Source organism: Salvia splendens, chromosome 2 (assembly GCF_004379255.2).
Source record: "Salvia splendens isolate huo1 chromosome 2, SspV2, whole genome shotgun sequence".
NCBI lineage: Eukaryota > Viridiplantae > Streptophyta > Magnoliopsida > Lamiales > Lamiaceae > Salvia > Salvia splendens.
This window is the reverse complement of record NC_056033.1, coordinates 41,889,201-41,903,321: the sequence shown is the minus strand read 5'-3', so window position 1 is coordinate 41,903,321 and position 14,121 is coordinate 41,889,201. Positions and strand designations below refer to the sequence as shown.

General features: G+C 37.8%; 3 protein-coding genes across 5 annotated transcripts; all 3 read right to left on the bottom strand.

Moving 5' to 3' along the window:
• Nucleotides 1–1,615: 1,615 nt before the first annotated feature.
• LOC121792934 (glutathione reductase, chloroplastic-like) lies at nt 1,616–6,451 on the bottom strand. Of its 3 annotated transcripts, none has more exons than XR_006048965.1 (12): nt 6,241–6,451; nt 5,586–5,836; nt 4,898–5,123; nt 4,519–4,797; nt 4,247–4,423; nt 3,955–4,008; nt 3,723–3,871; nt 3,483–3,546; nt 3,245–3,415; nt 3,012–3,146; nt 2,180–2,278; nt 1,616–1,852 (listed from the first exon to the last, which is right to left on the bottom strand). XR_006048965.1 is itself a non-coding variant. In XM_042191073.1 (12 exons), the coding sequence occupies exons 1-11, from the start codon at nt 6,373–6,375 to the stop codon at nt 2,237–2,239; spliced, it is 1,683 nt and encodes a 560-aa protein (XP_042047007.1). In that variant the 5' UTR covers nt 6,376–6,451; the 3' UTR covers nt 1,616–1,852; nt 2,192–2,236. The 3 variants fall into 3 exon arrangements, 1 of the variants encoding a protein (XP_042047007.1); XR_006048964.1 differs by having other exon boundaries at nt 2,185–2,278; XM_042191073.1 differs by having other exon boundaries at nt 2,192–2,278.
• Nucleotides 6,452–7,556: 1,105 nt separating this feature from the next.
• Nucleotides 7,557–8,289, bottom strand: LOC121792933 (photosystem II reaction center W protein, chloroplastic-like). Its single transcript, XM_042191071.1, has 2 exons — nt 8,104–8,289; nt 7,557–7,960 (listed from the first exon to the last, which is right to left on the bottom strand). The coding sequence occupies exons 1-2, from the start codon at nt 8,195–8,197 to the stop codon at nt 7,653–7,655; spliced, it is 402 nt and encodes a 133-aa protein (XP_042047005.1). The 5' UTR covers nt 8,198–8,289; the 3' UTR covers nt 7,557–7,652.
• Nucleotides 8,290–8,614: 325 nt separating this feature from the next.
• LOC121792932 (probable galacturonosyltransferase 6) lies at nt 8,615–13,520 on the bottom strand. The gene is made up of 9 exons (XM_042191070.1): nt 13,131–13,520; nt 13,004–13,038; nt 12,482–12,523; nt 12,232–12,379; nt 12,076–12,143; nt 11,085–11,320; nt 10,056–10,413; nt 9,345–9,866; nt 8,615–8,997 (listed from the first exon to the last, which is right to left on the bottom strand). Exons 1-9 carry the CDS (start codon nt 13,234–13,236, stop codon nt 8,722–8,724), a joined length of 1,791 nt encoding a protein of 596 aa, XP_042047004.1. The 5' UTR covers nt 13,237–13,520; the 3' UTR covers nt 8,615–8,721.
• Between the last annotated feature and the right edge of the window lie 601 nt (nt 13,521–14,121).

Sequence of the window (14,121 nt, the reverse complement as noted above, 5' to 3'; positions counted from 1 at the left end):
AGGCCAAAATTGGTCTTGAACATATGGTCATTTTACGTTGACCATTAGTTTTTAACGGAACAGTTAGTCCAGGACCAAAATGAACAAATTTTCATATGTTCAGAACAAAAAAATCCAAAAGATAAAATTTATGACCAAAAACGTAAAATGACCATATGTTCAGGACCAATTTTGGTCATTACTCGTTTTTCTTTTGTCGGAAATGAAGTGTAGGGTTTCAGATTTCTATTTATTTACATGAAAAATAAATTTATATTTTTTGTTTTAATTCAAATTTGATTTTGTTAGTGGCTATGAATAGAGCTCGAGTTCATGTTATAAGTGTCCGTGTAATACGTTAGTTTCATACGGAGAAGTAGTATTTTAATAGGAATGAGTTAATGCAAAACTATGTGAAACGTAAAGTTATTGCATTCACATTCAAAGTGACGTTAATATGAAAAAAAATGAATTTTCCACTCCTTGTGGAATCTAAACTAGCATATGATATACAAAGTAGTATATTAATAGGAGTGAGTTAATGCAAAAACTATGTGGAAAAAAATGAAATTTCCACTACTTATGGAATCGAAACCCAAGTGCTTCTTCAACTAGCAAAAATAAACTCGTTGTCGATTTTCGCGATCGAATGATTGAATATAGTTATTCGTTCTTATTTCAAATGATCGAATGATTGAACCGAACATGTTCATGAGCTAACATTACATAACCCTACACTGTAGAGCTTGAGGATCAACTCGAATACTTTATCGAGCTTGGCTCCAAAATCGAACTTAACTTGTTTACAAAGCTAACAAATTTCGAACAAATCTTGTTTGAGATAAACTTTGAATCCTTATACAATTTAAACCTCTATTTGCAACAACCTGGGATAAATTTTCTGATACCTCAGATAAATGATCTAATATGGTGGCTTCTATTTTTTATTTTCTTTTTTTAAAGTGTGGTGGTATGTATTTATGTGAATATGCCATTGATGATTATACTGACACTTCAATTTATTGGACCACCTCTTTAACACTAGTAGGAGTATCTTTTAGAAACAAAAAAGTGAAAGAGAATTGAGAGAGGGAGGAAAGTGGCCTCATTTATTAAATATGTTGAAGATGCCTAAAATCAATCTGAGTCGAGTTTAATATTATTATTTTTTTCATTTTATCTGTTTTAATTATATGTTTGCTCATTACTAAATTTCAATTTGATAATATCGTATATGCATCCGACATTTATTATTACGTTTCTTTATGTTGTATATAAGAAACTAGTGTATGAATAAAAATCACAGTTTCCCTCATTGTTTACTAAATAACATTTTATAATAATGAAAAGAGGCGAGAATTGAATAGTTACACAATAATTATTTAAATAATGAATTACAAATCTCGAAAAGAATTACTCCTACATAAGTCGATATGAAAATTTTTACACTTCGGGTATGACGAATTATTCGTAAAATCTATTCACATTTTCTAAGAGTAGATGACATAATTAATTTGGAATATTAGTTACTCTATTCCATTCAGATGATTTCATTTCTTCAATAATATTAATAAAATATATCATAGGGATTAGGATTTAGGGGCTTAATATAAACGGATTATGGAAGTAAAGTTGATTTTTGGCATCGAAAAGTTTCAAACTCTTAAAATAAGATTCTATCAACAACTCTCCATAAATATTGAATAAACTTACTAAACAAAACCAATGAGAAATCGCATCTATGCAAGAAGGTGAACAGAAGAAACACATTTTTTACAGCCGCTTTTGCTACTTCTCTTTCATCAACTGCATATGCATAGCTGTCCGGAGAAGGGCAACGACTGAGGTCACTCAACTGGCCCGGCGTGGATTGCTGCCAACACGAAATCGGAGACAAGTTAAAATCTTAAGCAGCTAATATTATCTGAAAGTGAGACTCGAGGATGGCAATGGCCCGGATCTTGCCAGGTCCAGAAAAATGAGACCCGGGTCTAGATTCAGATACATAATTTTTCCTAAAAAATTATAATAACACAGCAGTAAGAAAAGACATAAGATCAACATAATAATCATCTTGCATTACCTAACTTAGAATAATAAGTGAACATACAGATCTAAACCACTAACACACAAATAAAACCAGCAGAAGAGAGAGAATGATGCAAGTTTAAGGGAATGGCTATATATGGTGATTACATGCCTTACCCCATACATGTATATCCTTTGATGCAGCAGTTTTTCGTTGCATAAACTCGAATCAAACACCAGCAATAGCTTTGGCATCAGAATCTGATTTTCCCTGAGATAATGTGAAAGATACAACAATAAGGTGCCGTTCTGTTGCTAATACTCATTATCATATGGTTATCCATCTAAGATTAAGTTAGTAAGATTATTTTAGTTGGAGGGGGTAGCTATGACTTATCATCATATGATTATCCATCTAGGATTAAATTGTGAGATTCAATCTCATGAATTAAATATAATACATATTCAATCATGAGATATGATCTTTCAAACCGAATGGGCCCTAAGAAGATTAAATACAATTCAAATGGGAATACTAAGAAGCAACATCTGGAGTTGGAGGTTTTAAGTTCTATTGACTCGAGTTATGAAAGAAAAACTGGATTTTGCGTAGGAAACAGTTCAAGATCATGCAGCCTCGATGTAGTTAAAATAATAAGCCATTCGCATATCTGTCCCTCTCGTAAATTAATACACCATCTTACACCTATAGAAGGTTTATGAATTTATGATCGATCTCTTGATCTTTCATAGCAAATTCAACCCTTCGATTGAAATAATAAACTTCAGGAAAACACTACAAACATCAGTTTCAAACAAACCAACTTATTTATAGACCTAGGTTAGTCTAGGTTTAGGGAAAATGGTTCCTAATTCACTGATACAAGTCAGTGTATGTAATCTTATTCCCAATTACAGAATAGGAAGAGATCTTCTAATAGCAATGGGTTGGACTTTCCAGAGAGCCTAAAACTTATGATAGAAAAATGCAGAATTGGTATTACCTCAGATGGAGCACTTCTGATCTTCCGCGTAGGTGTTCTCATGGTGACAAATTCCTCTGCTGCAGTTGGGTGGATACCAATTGTTGCATCAAAATCAGCCTTAGTCAACCCAGCTTTCACAGCAACAGCAAATCCCTGGAATCAGAATTTAAATATGAGATACTACATGACACAAACCATCAAGTAAAAAGAGATATTTGACAGTACAAAATTAAACTAGGCAGAGGAGAAACCTGGACGATTTCTGCTGATTCTTCACCACACATATGCAGACCGATGACTTTGTTAGTCTTCGCACATACAATAAGTTTCATGAAGACCCGATCAGGCAGGCCAGAAAGGGTGGCCTTTAGAGGCCTGAAATTTGATGTATAAATATCAATATCACCATATTCCTTCACTGCCTGCAAAATATTTGACATCAGAGATGGCAGTCCATCAAATTACAGCTATGCATGCTATCATTCTCACCTGATCTTCAGTAAGACCAACTTGCCCGATAGGAGGCTGAGAAAAGACCGCACATGGCACAGCACTGCATAAGATAAATGTGTTCAGGTGGAAAACTGACAGAGCTTTTCATAGGGTAAATCATTGTGATTCATTAAATCTCAATGAGCAATAAATTGATATATTCAAATAATCTATATGGCTTATTCTATTACTAACATTTCTAATCTACCAAAGATTTCACCATACTAGAAATCGCACCTGTGATCAGGTTTTGTGGGTTCATTGGCAAATAGAGTTTTTGCTAGTGCTCCTCCTTCCATTAAGGCAACTGGTGTCAAATTTATTCTGTCAGTAACATCTCCTACCGCCCAAATTGATGGAACAGAAGTTCGAGAGAATTCATCAACCTGAATAAATTAAAAACGAGAAGCTGCATTACTATTCACTTGACAACAATAATATACAGGAGAGAAAGCTTAGAAGACAATACCTCTATAGCTCCATTTTTTGACAAATTCACTCCGGCAGCTTCTAAACCTAAATTCTGTTGGGGAAGCCAAAAACCAATTAAGATCTGTTATTTCTATGTCATGTACTATAATGAAGCCGTGCGGATAATAACAGATCCAACATATCAACAAATATGATCCAGTCTTTTATCGGCCTTTCAATCATAACAAAGGCTCTGTATTGAACACAAACATGTGCAGTATAAAAGAACTATTAACAAGTACACAAAAAAATCGATGATCATGCAATCTCACAACATAGGAAATATTAACCTTCGTATTTGGTTTTCGTCCTGTTGCAAACATGACATGAGTAAACCCATCAACTGTTCCTTTGTTCGTTTTCACAGACAGTAACCCATCTGATGACTTAACTATAGCTTGAGGTGTCTCCTCAGAGTGAATATCAATACCCCTTAATGACATTTGTTCGCCAAGAAAGTCTCTGACCTGCAGAACAAGAGAAGGAATTTTTAACATAAGCACAGGACATATATGATGAAGCGTTTTTTACAGGGGTATGATGAAATCGTCATGGAAAAAACCTCTTCATCAAATCCTCTCAACAACTTTTTCTGTCTTATGAATACATGGACATCGCTCTTCAATCCATTGAAGATACCAGCAAACTCAACTGCGATATAACCACCCCCAACTATAGCAATTTTCTTAGGCTTTGAAGGTAAATCAAGGGCAGCATCAGAATCTATTGCATATTCACTTCCAGGAATATCAGGAATGAATGGACGCCCTCCAACTGCAATAAGAATGTTCTTTGCTGAATAGAGTTTTCCATTTACATCTACCGTATGTGGATCCACAATCTGCAAAGGAAGTTACAAATGACCATAGAACAATCAAGAGACTCAAGAACACCGAATAAAACTGATTGCCAACACGCTACTGTTGTAGGATATCACCAACCTTGCCACGTCCTTCGAGTAGCATGACCCCAGAATTTTTCAATATGTTTTTGTAAATCCCGACAAGGCGCTGCAGTTCAGCATTCTTATTTGCAATCAAGGTGCTCCAATCATGTTTAGGTTCTGCCTCATAACTCCATCCAAATCCACCACTTTCTTCAAATTCATGAGAAAATTTGGATGCATACACAAGGAGCTTCTTAGGAACACATCCACGGAGCACGCACCTTCACAAGGTTTACCAGAGGCCGAAGTCAATTTAAAGTGCTTCCAAAGTAAAAGCACTAACTTGAAATAAAAGATCTCCTCAAGTTTAATTCTACTACAAGAGAACATGATAAAGAAACTTGTTTCAGCTAGACTCAAAAGTTTAAACGAAACTTGTTTCATTGGCCCTTCAAAGAGATTAAAACGACACATGTAAAAATTTAGACTTGAGAAGCTTGATAGCTCACTGATATCTAACTTAAACTGCAGTAAGCTCCACACTTCAATATTCATAATTATTTAGAATATGTTTTTTCCATGATGTTTAGCACTTTGAACAACTACAGCAGTCCCAGATGTTGAAACCATATTTATGTGAAAGTCAAAGAAAACTATACAGAACGACAAACACAACAATCGTGACAAAATATGCTATATATACATTATAAATATCAGAAAAAGAACGAGAGGAAAATATTTACGTGCCACCAACGCCTCCAGCAGAATCCGATGATATGGTAGCAAACGGCAGCTCACAAACCGCAACTTTAGCTCCAAAATTGGCTGCGAAGCGAGAGGCTCTAACACCTCCACTGCCGGCGCCGATAGTGAAGAGGTCGAAGTCATAGTGTGCAGACGGCTCAGAGCCATTGGTGGACTCTGCCCTGACTGCGGTGGTGAAGCGGCGGCTACGATGTGCACAAGGGAAGGAATGGACAACGCTTAGCATCAGCTGATCAATATACACCCACAGTTTGGTAAAAACATCACGTCAGCTATTCCATTAATTCCAAAATCATTTCCACAACTTTGCTTGAAGTTACTAATTTGTCAGCTGACCAATGTATTATGTATATACGCCTAATCCATCAAACTCTCAATTCTAGATGTAATATAACAATTTGGCTATTCATATACATTTCCCCTTCGATTGAAGGGCAGCTATTGAGAAAAACTTGTAACCTCAACATAGTTAAACACATCGAGTGTAAAAGCACCAGTCGCAACAGAAAGATGAGGAAACGAATTTCAGATTCCACAACAAAGTCCTCCAATTAAAAAACTATAAACGTAAATATCCAATCAAATTCAAATAGAAGACGAAAACAACATAATATATCCGAGTTTTTGCATTACCTTTTTGCCAAAATCGTGGACAAAGAAGAGGCGTTTATTCTGCGTGAGCAACCTGCCGTTTCTGAAGCAGAGATCGAGGCTTTGAGGCGCGGAGACGGCGTTACCCGCCGATGCCATGACTCTCGTCGCCGCCATTTCTTTGTGCTGCTTCGTCTAAGTTGAGTGACTCAAATCGAGTTTCGTCTATTAACCACAAACTTTTTATGCCTTATATACTAGTGCTATTAAATACATTTGTTTTGGGGATTACTTTCAACACGTAACTATATTTCTAAATTGGCTGATTATTTGATTATTATATTCGATATTACATATTAGCAAGCGTAGTTTTGTTTTGCTTCGGTAACATCTTTATATGATTCAAATCATTGAGTTCTTTCTTGATAGTTTCGTGAAATAATGAAATTCACTAATTTCACCAGAGAAAATGACTTTATTTTGTGCCTTATCCAACGACTTTATATTTTCGGCAACCTTGCCATGTGCACAACTTCACCTTTGATTTATTCTTCCAAGTAAAACTAAAAACAAAAGGAAGGTCGCTTAGACTTGGTGTGGCGAGCCACCTTATCACTAGTGGGGATACCCCTTCTCAAATTCTAAGAAGTTCTTTGCATATAATTTTAGTCCTTCCCATTTGTATTCTTGGTTCTGCCCGTATGTAGCGGGAAATGAGGATGGTTGTTGTACCTCTTGTTGGAAAGCAATCAGCGGGATTGTACAAGATCACGGAGGAAATCACGAAGTATCACTCTTGATACTTCGTGATTTCCTCCGTGATCTTGTACAATCACGCTGATTGCTTTCCAACACCTGTTTGGGAACTATCGATCACATATTTTTCACTTGTAAGAATAATTTGGAAACTATCTAGCACATTTTTAGGTTGCAAAATTTCAAGCAGTTTTCATACTTTTATTGTGATCTATGGAAAATCTATCTCGGCCTTCCAAATCAACAGAAGGGGTTGAAACCCTATGTTTTATACGTTGTGATCAATATGAGATATACACATAAAAAGTTGTGTTCCAAGAATTCATGCGGAATTAGAAGTTTGAGAATAAATGTTTTCTTTAGTCTTCCCATTTAGGCGAAAGGATCGTGTCAAAGGGTGGACGAGCTACAGGATATTTTTGAAGTATCAGCCATCATTATTTGCTTCCATATATTTGCAAATCTCATAACAATTTCTTTTATTTTCTCTCTTCGAACAAACATCTTGTTTAAATTGGATGTTCCATATATATATATTGTCGGTTCACACATAAAAATGATGATCAAGCACTATTAAAATAATTGCAGGAAATGCAAAGGTATTACGGTAGGTCTAATCAGAAACATTCTCGAAATTGAGAAAATTACAGACACATGATGAAGATGTTTTACATGAAGAAGGATATATAAGCAGAGGTTCAAAGAGATAAGCCCGATTCCTCATCCTCTTCAAGAGAGGAAGTATAGATGAAGTAGAGAGCCCAAATCAAACCAAACACACCAAGCAAGATCCACCCAAGGAGGTTGTTGCTCAACCCGAATGGCAGCCCTGTTCCCTCTGTGCTCATTCTGTCATCCACCAGTGCCATCGCCGCCGGGCTCGACATCGCTGCCGCCACTGCCGCAGCCATCATCGAACCACCCATCCCCAACTTGCTGTCACTCCCCTCTGGCTTCCCCTCCACGGAGCATCTCACTCTCCCCATCTTTGAGATTGATGGCACACCTGAAATGATCATCTAGTCTCGTTCATCATACATGAATATATGGTAGAATCACTGATCATTTATAAGCATATCCTACTTTTAAAGTGTGCTAAATAAAGGGAAATTTGAAGTAAAGATTCCAAGTTGGGGGGGAGGGTCTTACCGAGCACGGTCGCGGGGCGGGCGGGCAAGGCCTTCTGCACGAGGGCGGCGCGTGCGACCAACGAGGTAGAGGTGCAGGCAGTGATGGTGGCCATTTTAGGAGAGATCAGTTCTTGACTCTGTGAGTGTATGTGTGTGTGGGCATGCAAGTGTACGTATCTAATGCTCCTCTCTATATCAAAGGAGAACAATCAACCACACGCCGTGGATTGGGCATCTAGCTTCTAATCTATTATAAACCAATCACCTTCCTCCACGTGGCACATCATCCACTCCCAGCCACTAAGGAGTGTGGTCTCCATCTAAGCCCAATAACAAAAATCAACAAATTTAATAAAAATCAGAAGAGAAATAAAAAATAAGTCTAACGAGGTCTCATGTAATATACTAGAGTAACATTCAACATGAGACCAGTGGCTCCTACATGAGTTGTATATACAGAATCTGCATTAAGCATTCCGGCCCGTTATTGGTAGAATAGGCCCGATTTCTATAACCTTGAGGCCGAGTCGAAGAAAAAGGTATAAAAATTATATTGAGAGAAGGTAAAGATGAGAGTTGAGATATACATGTAAAAAAATGTTGAAAAATGACAAAGAATGCTATGTTATGAATCCAACTAGGCGTGGAGATTGCATTGTTGTAGATACGGATGCTCAAACTTGACATGTTTATTCCACAAGTGCTTGTACTTGTCTATCCCGATATCCAACCATGGTTTCATGATTCCATCAAAATGTACAACGGCCGCCCGTTCTATGTCCCCCATCCTCACACCTGCGTCGTATCCCAACCCGAGTACATGCCAACTCTTGTCTAATGGGAGTGTGTCTTTGTAGAAGGTGGCCCAACCTATGGGCAAGCTTCCTGCTAGCCATAATTGTCTTTGTTTCCCCTGCAAGGAGAACGAAACTCTTAATGTGCAATGAACTTGAAATTCAAAGTTAAAATGTGAAAGGCAGTTAGAAGAATATTTCTGGGAGATGACATAAGGCCAATCCTTCTGTTTCATGTGCATCAAATTTTTAGACCAAATTACAACAAATAATTCTTCACTGAAGCAGATTTTAGCTGACTTCAATCCACCCAGGAAAACAACAAGATCAGCCTTCACTAAGTATCGATTAAAGATTATATATCAAGAGGGAAAATGAAAGGTAAATAGTATGAAACTGATTATGTCAAAAACAAAGTGCAAATGGTGTGCGGGGACATGAATAAATTTAAGTAAAGTTTACTGACCAAACGAAGGTATTTATGATATAGAACAGTTAGATTCCGCCGCCTCCACGCATTAAGATCGAATAGATTCATCCCAAAAGCCCACGTGCATGAGTTGGCCTTAAATTTTTTAGCTACCATTGGGTCTGTGAAATCAATTAGCATATCTATGCGATGGAATGAGATCTCCCCTTCCTTACAAGTCTCTACAGCCCCATTTACTTTGCCTCTCATGTCGATGCTCCAAAGTCGTGTTAAATCTTTTTTCACTACCACGTCATGATCAAGAAAGACAATCTTGTTCAGACGAGGAAAAATATCTGGTAAATAAAACCGGAGGTGGTTCAGCTCAGAAGTATATCGCTGATCAACTGAACCTTCCTTCCCCAAAGTTACATCATATTTGGTGGCTAGCCATTGAAAATTATCGATGCTCTCCACATTAACTGTAGCTTTTCCGGGAGGGTTCAATAAGAACCACATTGAAATTGCTGGCACGTTTAGTGAATCACTCACTATATGAAAAACTACTTTCTCCGGTTCCTGTCATGCAAAGAGAGGAATGTTTCATAAGTATCAGGCATTTCCATTATTGACTTCACCCAAAAACAATTACATCAGGTGTCCTACAAAAACATGACACGGTTCTCCTCAATTAGAATTATGATAGGTGCCTTCACAAAGTTTGTCCATTTAAATCATTGGCATAGAGGAGAAACAAAAACAACTTACCCTGGCAGTGGAGACAGTTGAGTTCACAACAACCGCACAAGCCAATACATTGTCAGAGAATAGGGCAAAGTGGTAAAGATATGGATCTTGTAATTTATGTTGGTAAGGAAGCTCTCTTTCCTCAGGCTTCAATGCAAAATATTCAGCGGTCAACCTCATAGAGAGGCAGTGAAAGCCTTTTGGTATGGTTCTTGCACCAAGCCCTCTTAGGAAAGCTTCTTGTTTACTCTGAGACCGAACCTGCTCTTCCGCACTATAAGTCATAGCACGTAGTTTCTTTATCATGGCAGTACAATCAGGGTACACACGACTTGCTTTTGACAGGGTAGATTCCATTGCTTTCATCTTCTGCAGAGAACTAACAAAGCAGTGGATTATATATTTATGCAATACCAGTAAACTTCATGAAAAAGCATCGTGATTTCGCAACATTTGTCTTAGCCATCTATCTAAAATATGTGTAGTGATCATCAGCATGATTTAACTAGCTAGGAAAGGCTGAAACAATGTTAAATGCCCTATCACGGCATGATTTTAACCTGCCACTAACAACATTGTCTAAAAGGTACATAGGTATGATCACAAACAGTAATCTGTAACATAGTTCAAAGAAAACCACTGAAACCATTGGACTACTGATTTGACATCCCTAACATAATTTAATACAAAAAATTTACTCCAACATGACAGTTCACAAAATCCTGGCTCAGAAAGGCTAACATGCCAAAGAATCAGATACATGTGCGAAATGATGATACAAATTCTGCCATAGTTTCTACTACTCAAGAAAATTCCTCTTCATAGTAAACATAAGTGTTCATCACGGGACTTACTAAAACATGCCATTTCTTTCAGGTAATAGAAGACATTAAAAAGGCGCAAAAGCCTTAAACAGAATAGCATACAAAAATGCTAATCACAATCCCCAGAAAGGTAATTTAATCTAAGGCACATTGAACAAAGTTGATATATATAGTTTTTTAAGTGATAGTATAATGTGAAGGTTAGGAGTTCTAGAAAATTCCTTACCTCCTAGATACTCTAGAATCTTTGGTGGACTGACTAGCAGCTCGTTCGAGCTCTCTCATTCGAAGCTTCAACTCTTTGACAAAATGAGAACTGCTATTTGTTGGTGTGAAGTTTAAGTATGCTCTAGCCCTAATCACCTGGTCTTTCATCTCTTTTACCGTCTCATCTACTATCCTTGTCCCCTGTCTGGTGTGTGCAACCGAGTTATCATGTCCCCTGCCTATATGTGACACTTCCTGTGTGAACCAAAACTACATGATGAAAGAAACAGGAAAAGCAGCTTTGCTACCATCCTCAAAACTGTAGACAACAGTTATTATGCACTTTCAAATGTGATCTCGTACATAGAGAACCATAAAGATGCAAGTTTTCAAAGGTCATATATGTACTTTTAACTCTATATCATTGTTATGACCATACAAGAGACAGAAGGTAGAAAACGAGAAGAATAACAGCACAATAGAAACTAGACTACATTATAACAGTACATGGAAGTATCCAAACTTAGTTAACAGAAGAATAAGCAAAAATACAACAGATTTTTTGTAAGTATATTTCAGGTAGTTTTACAGCCAACCACACTTCCCAAGCACTTTCTCCATAAAATCACATATGACCTTCTGTTCAACTAATCAAACTTTGGACATGAATATATGATATTGTGTGGGAGACCTAATGTGAGTCTGACTCTCATGAATCTTTCTCAACATCTACTGACCCTATAAAAACTTCTGGGAAGATTTTTCAAGAGATAATCTAGCATACACACATTGACTCCTGCAGCATGTTTTCTTCGTGAGTCAAATACATCACTACGTACTGACTCAAAACTTCAAACAACAGATTGTTGTTATAATTCCAACAAAGTTTACCAAGCTCCATATAACACTCAATCAGAGCTAGTGAACTTGCATACATAGCAGTAACTACAGCATGTAACTTAAATCTGCATTCAATTTTAGCAAAATATTCTACTAGCACAATAACACACCTTTACAGACACTGATTCTTCTTCCAGCTCTTTTTTCTGGCTACCTCCATCTCTGTCATGTCTGGTAGCTGAACTTGAATTGAGACAGAAAAAAGTGAGCACCAACTTTATTTCAATAAATAAACCTTGAATCGAATGCGAACACAGCATACAAACCATTGTTTTTCGGTAAGTGAGTACCATCTGCTGCAAATCCAACTTCGCCAAATTTTGTATCATCGTCAGAACTAACGTTAATCGAAGAATTAGAGTGATCATCTTTGTACACCAGCAGCGTTGGTTCTTTCAAACCTCGAACTCCTTCCTAACCACAAAATCATGGGACATGCAGGAGCATCAGAATAAAATATGACATAATATAACATCTCTGCCAAAGACAAAAGCAGTATGTCAATTGTCAAACTACCTGCTCAATTGCACTAAGTGAATGAGCCTCCGCCCTATGTTTCTGTACAACAAAAATCCCATATGTAACTGTTCCAACCTCAATGGCAACAAACACACTCCTAATGTGAAAATAGAAATCTTAAAACAAATAACAGAAATTTAATGACATTCGATAATTCCGACTGATAATGGAAGGAAGCCAAAAAATAAGACCAGAAAAGTACATCACGAGATGTGATGCTTCTTTTGGTAACGGAGTGAGATGTGTAGCCTCCGCCAACAGTGTTTGTCACGGGATGAAGAAATTACCAATATAAGACAAGATAAACTCCAAGCACAAACAACCAATTGGCAAACAGATAAATCAAACAAAACACACAAACGGCGATACTCCATTGCCAAGCCAATCAACTACCAGAAGAACTCAAGCCAGATAGACTAGCAAAGGAAACATCACCTCACCTCACATCACATCAATCAAACAGATAGCTATAAAATCAGTAATATTAATGTAAGTAAGAGGTGAGGATGAGATTCATACAATGAATGATAAATCTTCAATAAATTCCTCAGATACTGCACCAAACAAAACGAAGAAAGCTGATGAATCAGATTCCACTAAAAAACAATCACTCTAGCTATGTAAAACAAAGTAAACACACGCTCACCATCGGCATGTTTGAGGCGATGCGACAGTAGAAAAATAGGAGCGAGAACAGAGAAAGAGAGGAAGCAGAGGATCAGAATCCTCGAGTATCTCCGCAATGGCTTCATCAAATAGCCTCCACACCATCGAGTCAATCGACGATCCTCGGCATCGGCGGAACCAAAAAACGGTTTAAAAAATTGCAAAAATCCGGTTTCCGAAATCTCGAAAGTGAAGAAGAAGCGGAGGATTTAGGGAGCTAGGGTTTTTGGCTGTGTGGAGAAGAAGTGGAAGATCTCGAGGGAGTCATGTTCATGTCATGTGCAGCGAGGATTTAAAATAAAATTGGAAAATGGAAAGGGAAATTAGGAGGCGAGGGCGGCGGGGAAGGGAGGTGGTGGCACGTTCATATCAGGAATTTATTAAATGGAATAATATACTGTATAAATTATTAAATTAATTTATAGAAATACGGATATAACCTTTGTGGAGATGTGAAATGAAATGCGGGAATAACGAGGTAATCATGCAGTTGGGATTGGCGGTGCTGTCATGTGGGGTAAGAGCATCTCCAATGCACGGATGTCCCACTCGGACATCCACTAGGACTTCCCAAAAACACCTCCTGCCACGTCACTAGGACTTCCCATCCCACTGCCACGTCACTAGGACTTCCCCTGCACAATCCGCCCTTCCCATCGCCCTTCCCACTAGGACTTCCCGCAATTTTGACACGGAATACGGGAAAATTACATAATAAAAAGAAAAAATACATAGTCATACAAAAAGTGGTGCGAATAAAATGAAGTTCAATGAGCCGTATATATAGAGTTTTAAAAATAAAAAATAAAAATAAATAAATACCGGACGTCCGACCCATGCCACAATGGCGGACGTCCGCCCGCCAGTCGCCCGGACGTCCGAGGACATGCGACGTCCATACGGGACATCCATATCCGAGTGCCTTCGTTACAATGGCGGACGTCCCGGTCGCCCGTCGCGGATGTCCGACC

What these genes read in the sequence shown, in the direction of transcription:
- LOC121792932 (XM_042191070.1), bottom strand. Translation starts at nt 13,236, where the DNA reads ATGAAGCCATTGCGGAGATACTCGAGGATTCTGATCCTCTGCTTCCTC. An exon ending in TTGAAGATTTATCATTCATT is followed by an intron (nt 12,524 to 13,003) that starts GTATGAATCTCA and finishes TTTGTTGTACAG; the next exon opens with AAACATAGGGCGGAGGCTCA. An exon ending in CACTTAGTGCAATTGAGCAG is followed by an intron (nt 12,380 to 12,481) that starts GTAGTTTGACAA and finishes TTTTGTGGTTAG; the next exon opens with GAAGGAGTTCGAGGTTTGAA.
- LOC121792933 (XM_042191071.1), bottom strand. Translation starts at nt 8,197, where the DNA reads ATGGCCACCATCACTGCCTGCACCTCTACCTCGTTGGTCGCACGCGCC. An exon ending in CCGCCCCGCGACCGTGCTCG is followed by an intron (nt 7,961 to 8,103) that starts GTAAGACCCTCC and finishes TGATCATTTCAG; the next exon opens with GTGTGCCATCAATCTCAAAG.
- LOC121792934 (XM_042191073.1), bottom strand. Translation starts at nt 6,375, where the DNA reads ATGGCGGCGACGAGAGTCATGGCATCGGCGGGTAACGCCGTCTCCGCG. An exon ending in TCCACGATTTTGGCAAAAAG is followed by an intron (nt 5,837 to 6,240) that starts GTAATGCAAAAA and finishes TATATTGATCAG; the next exon opens with CTGATGCTAAGCGTTGTCCA. An exon ending in GCTGGAGGCGTTGGTGGCAC is followed by an intron (nt 5,124 to 5,585) that starts GTAAATATTTTC and finishes AACCTTGTGAAG; the next exon opens with GTGCGTGCTCCGTGGATGTG.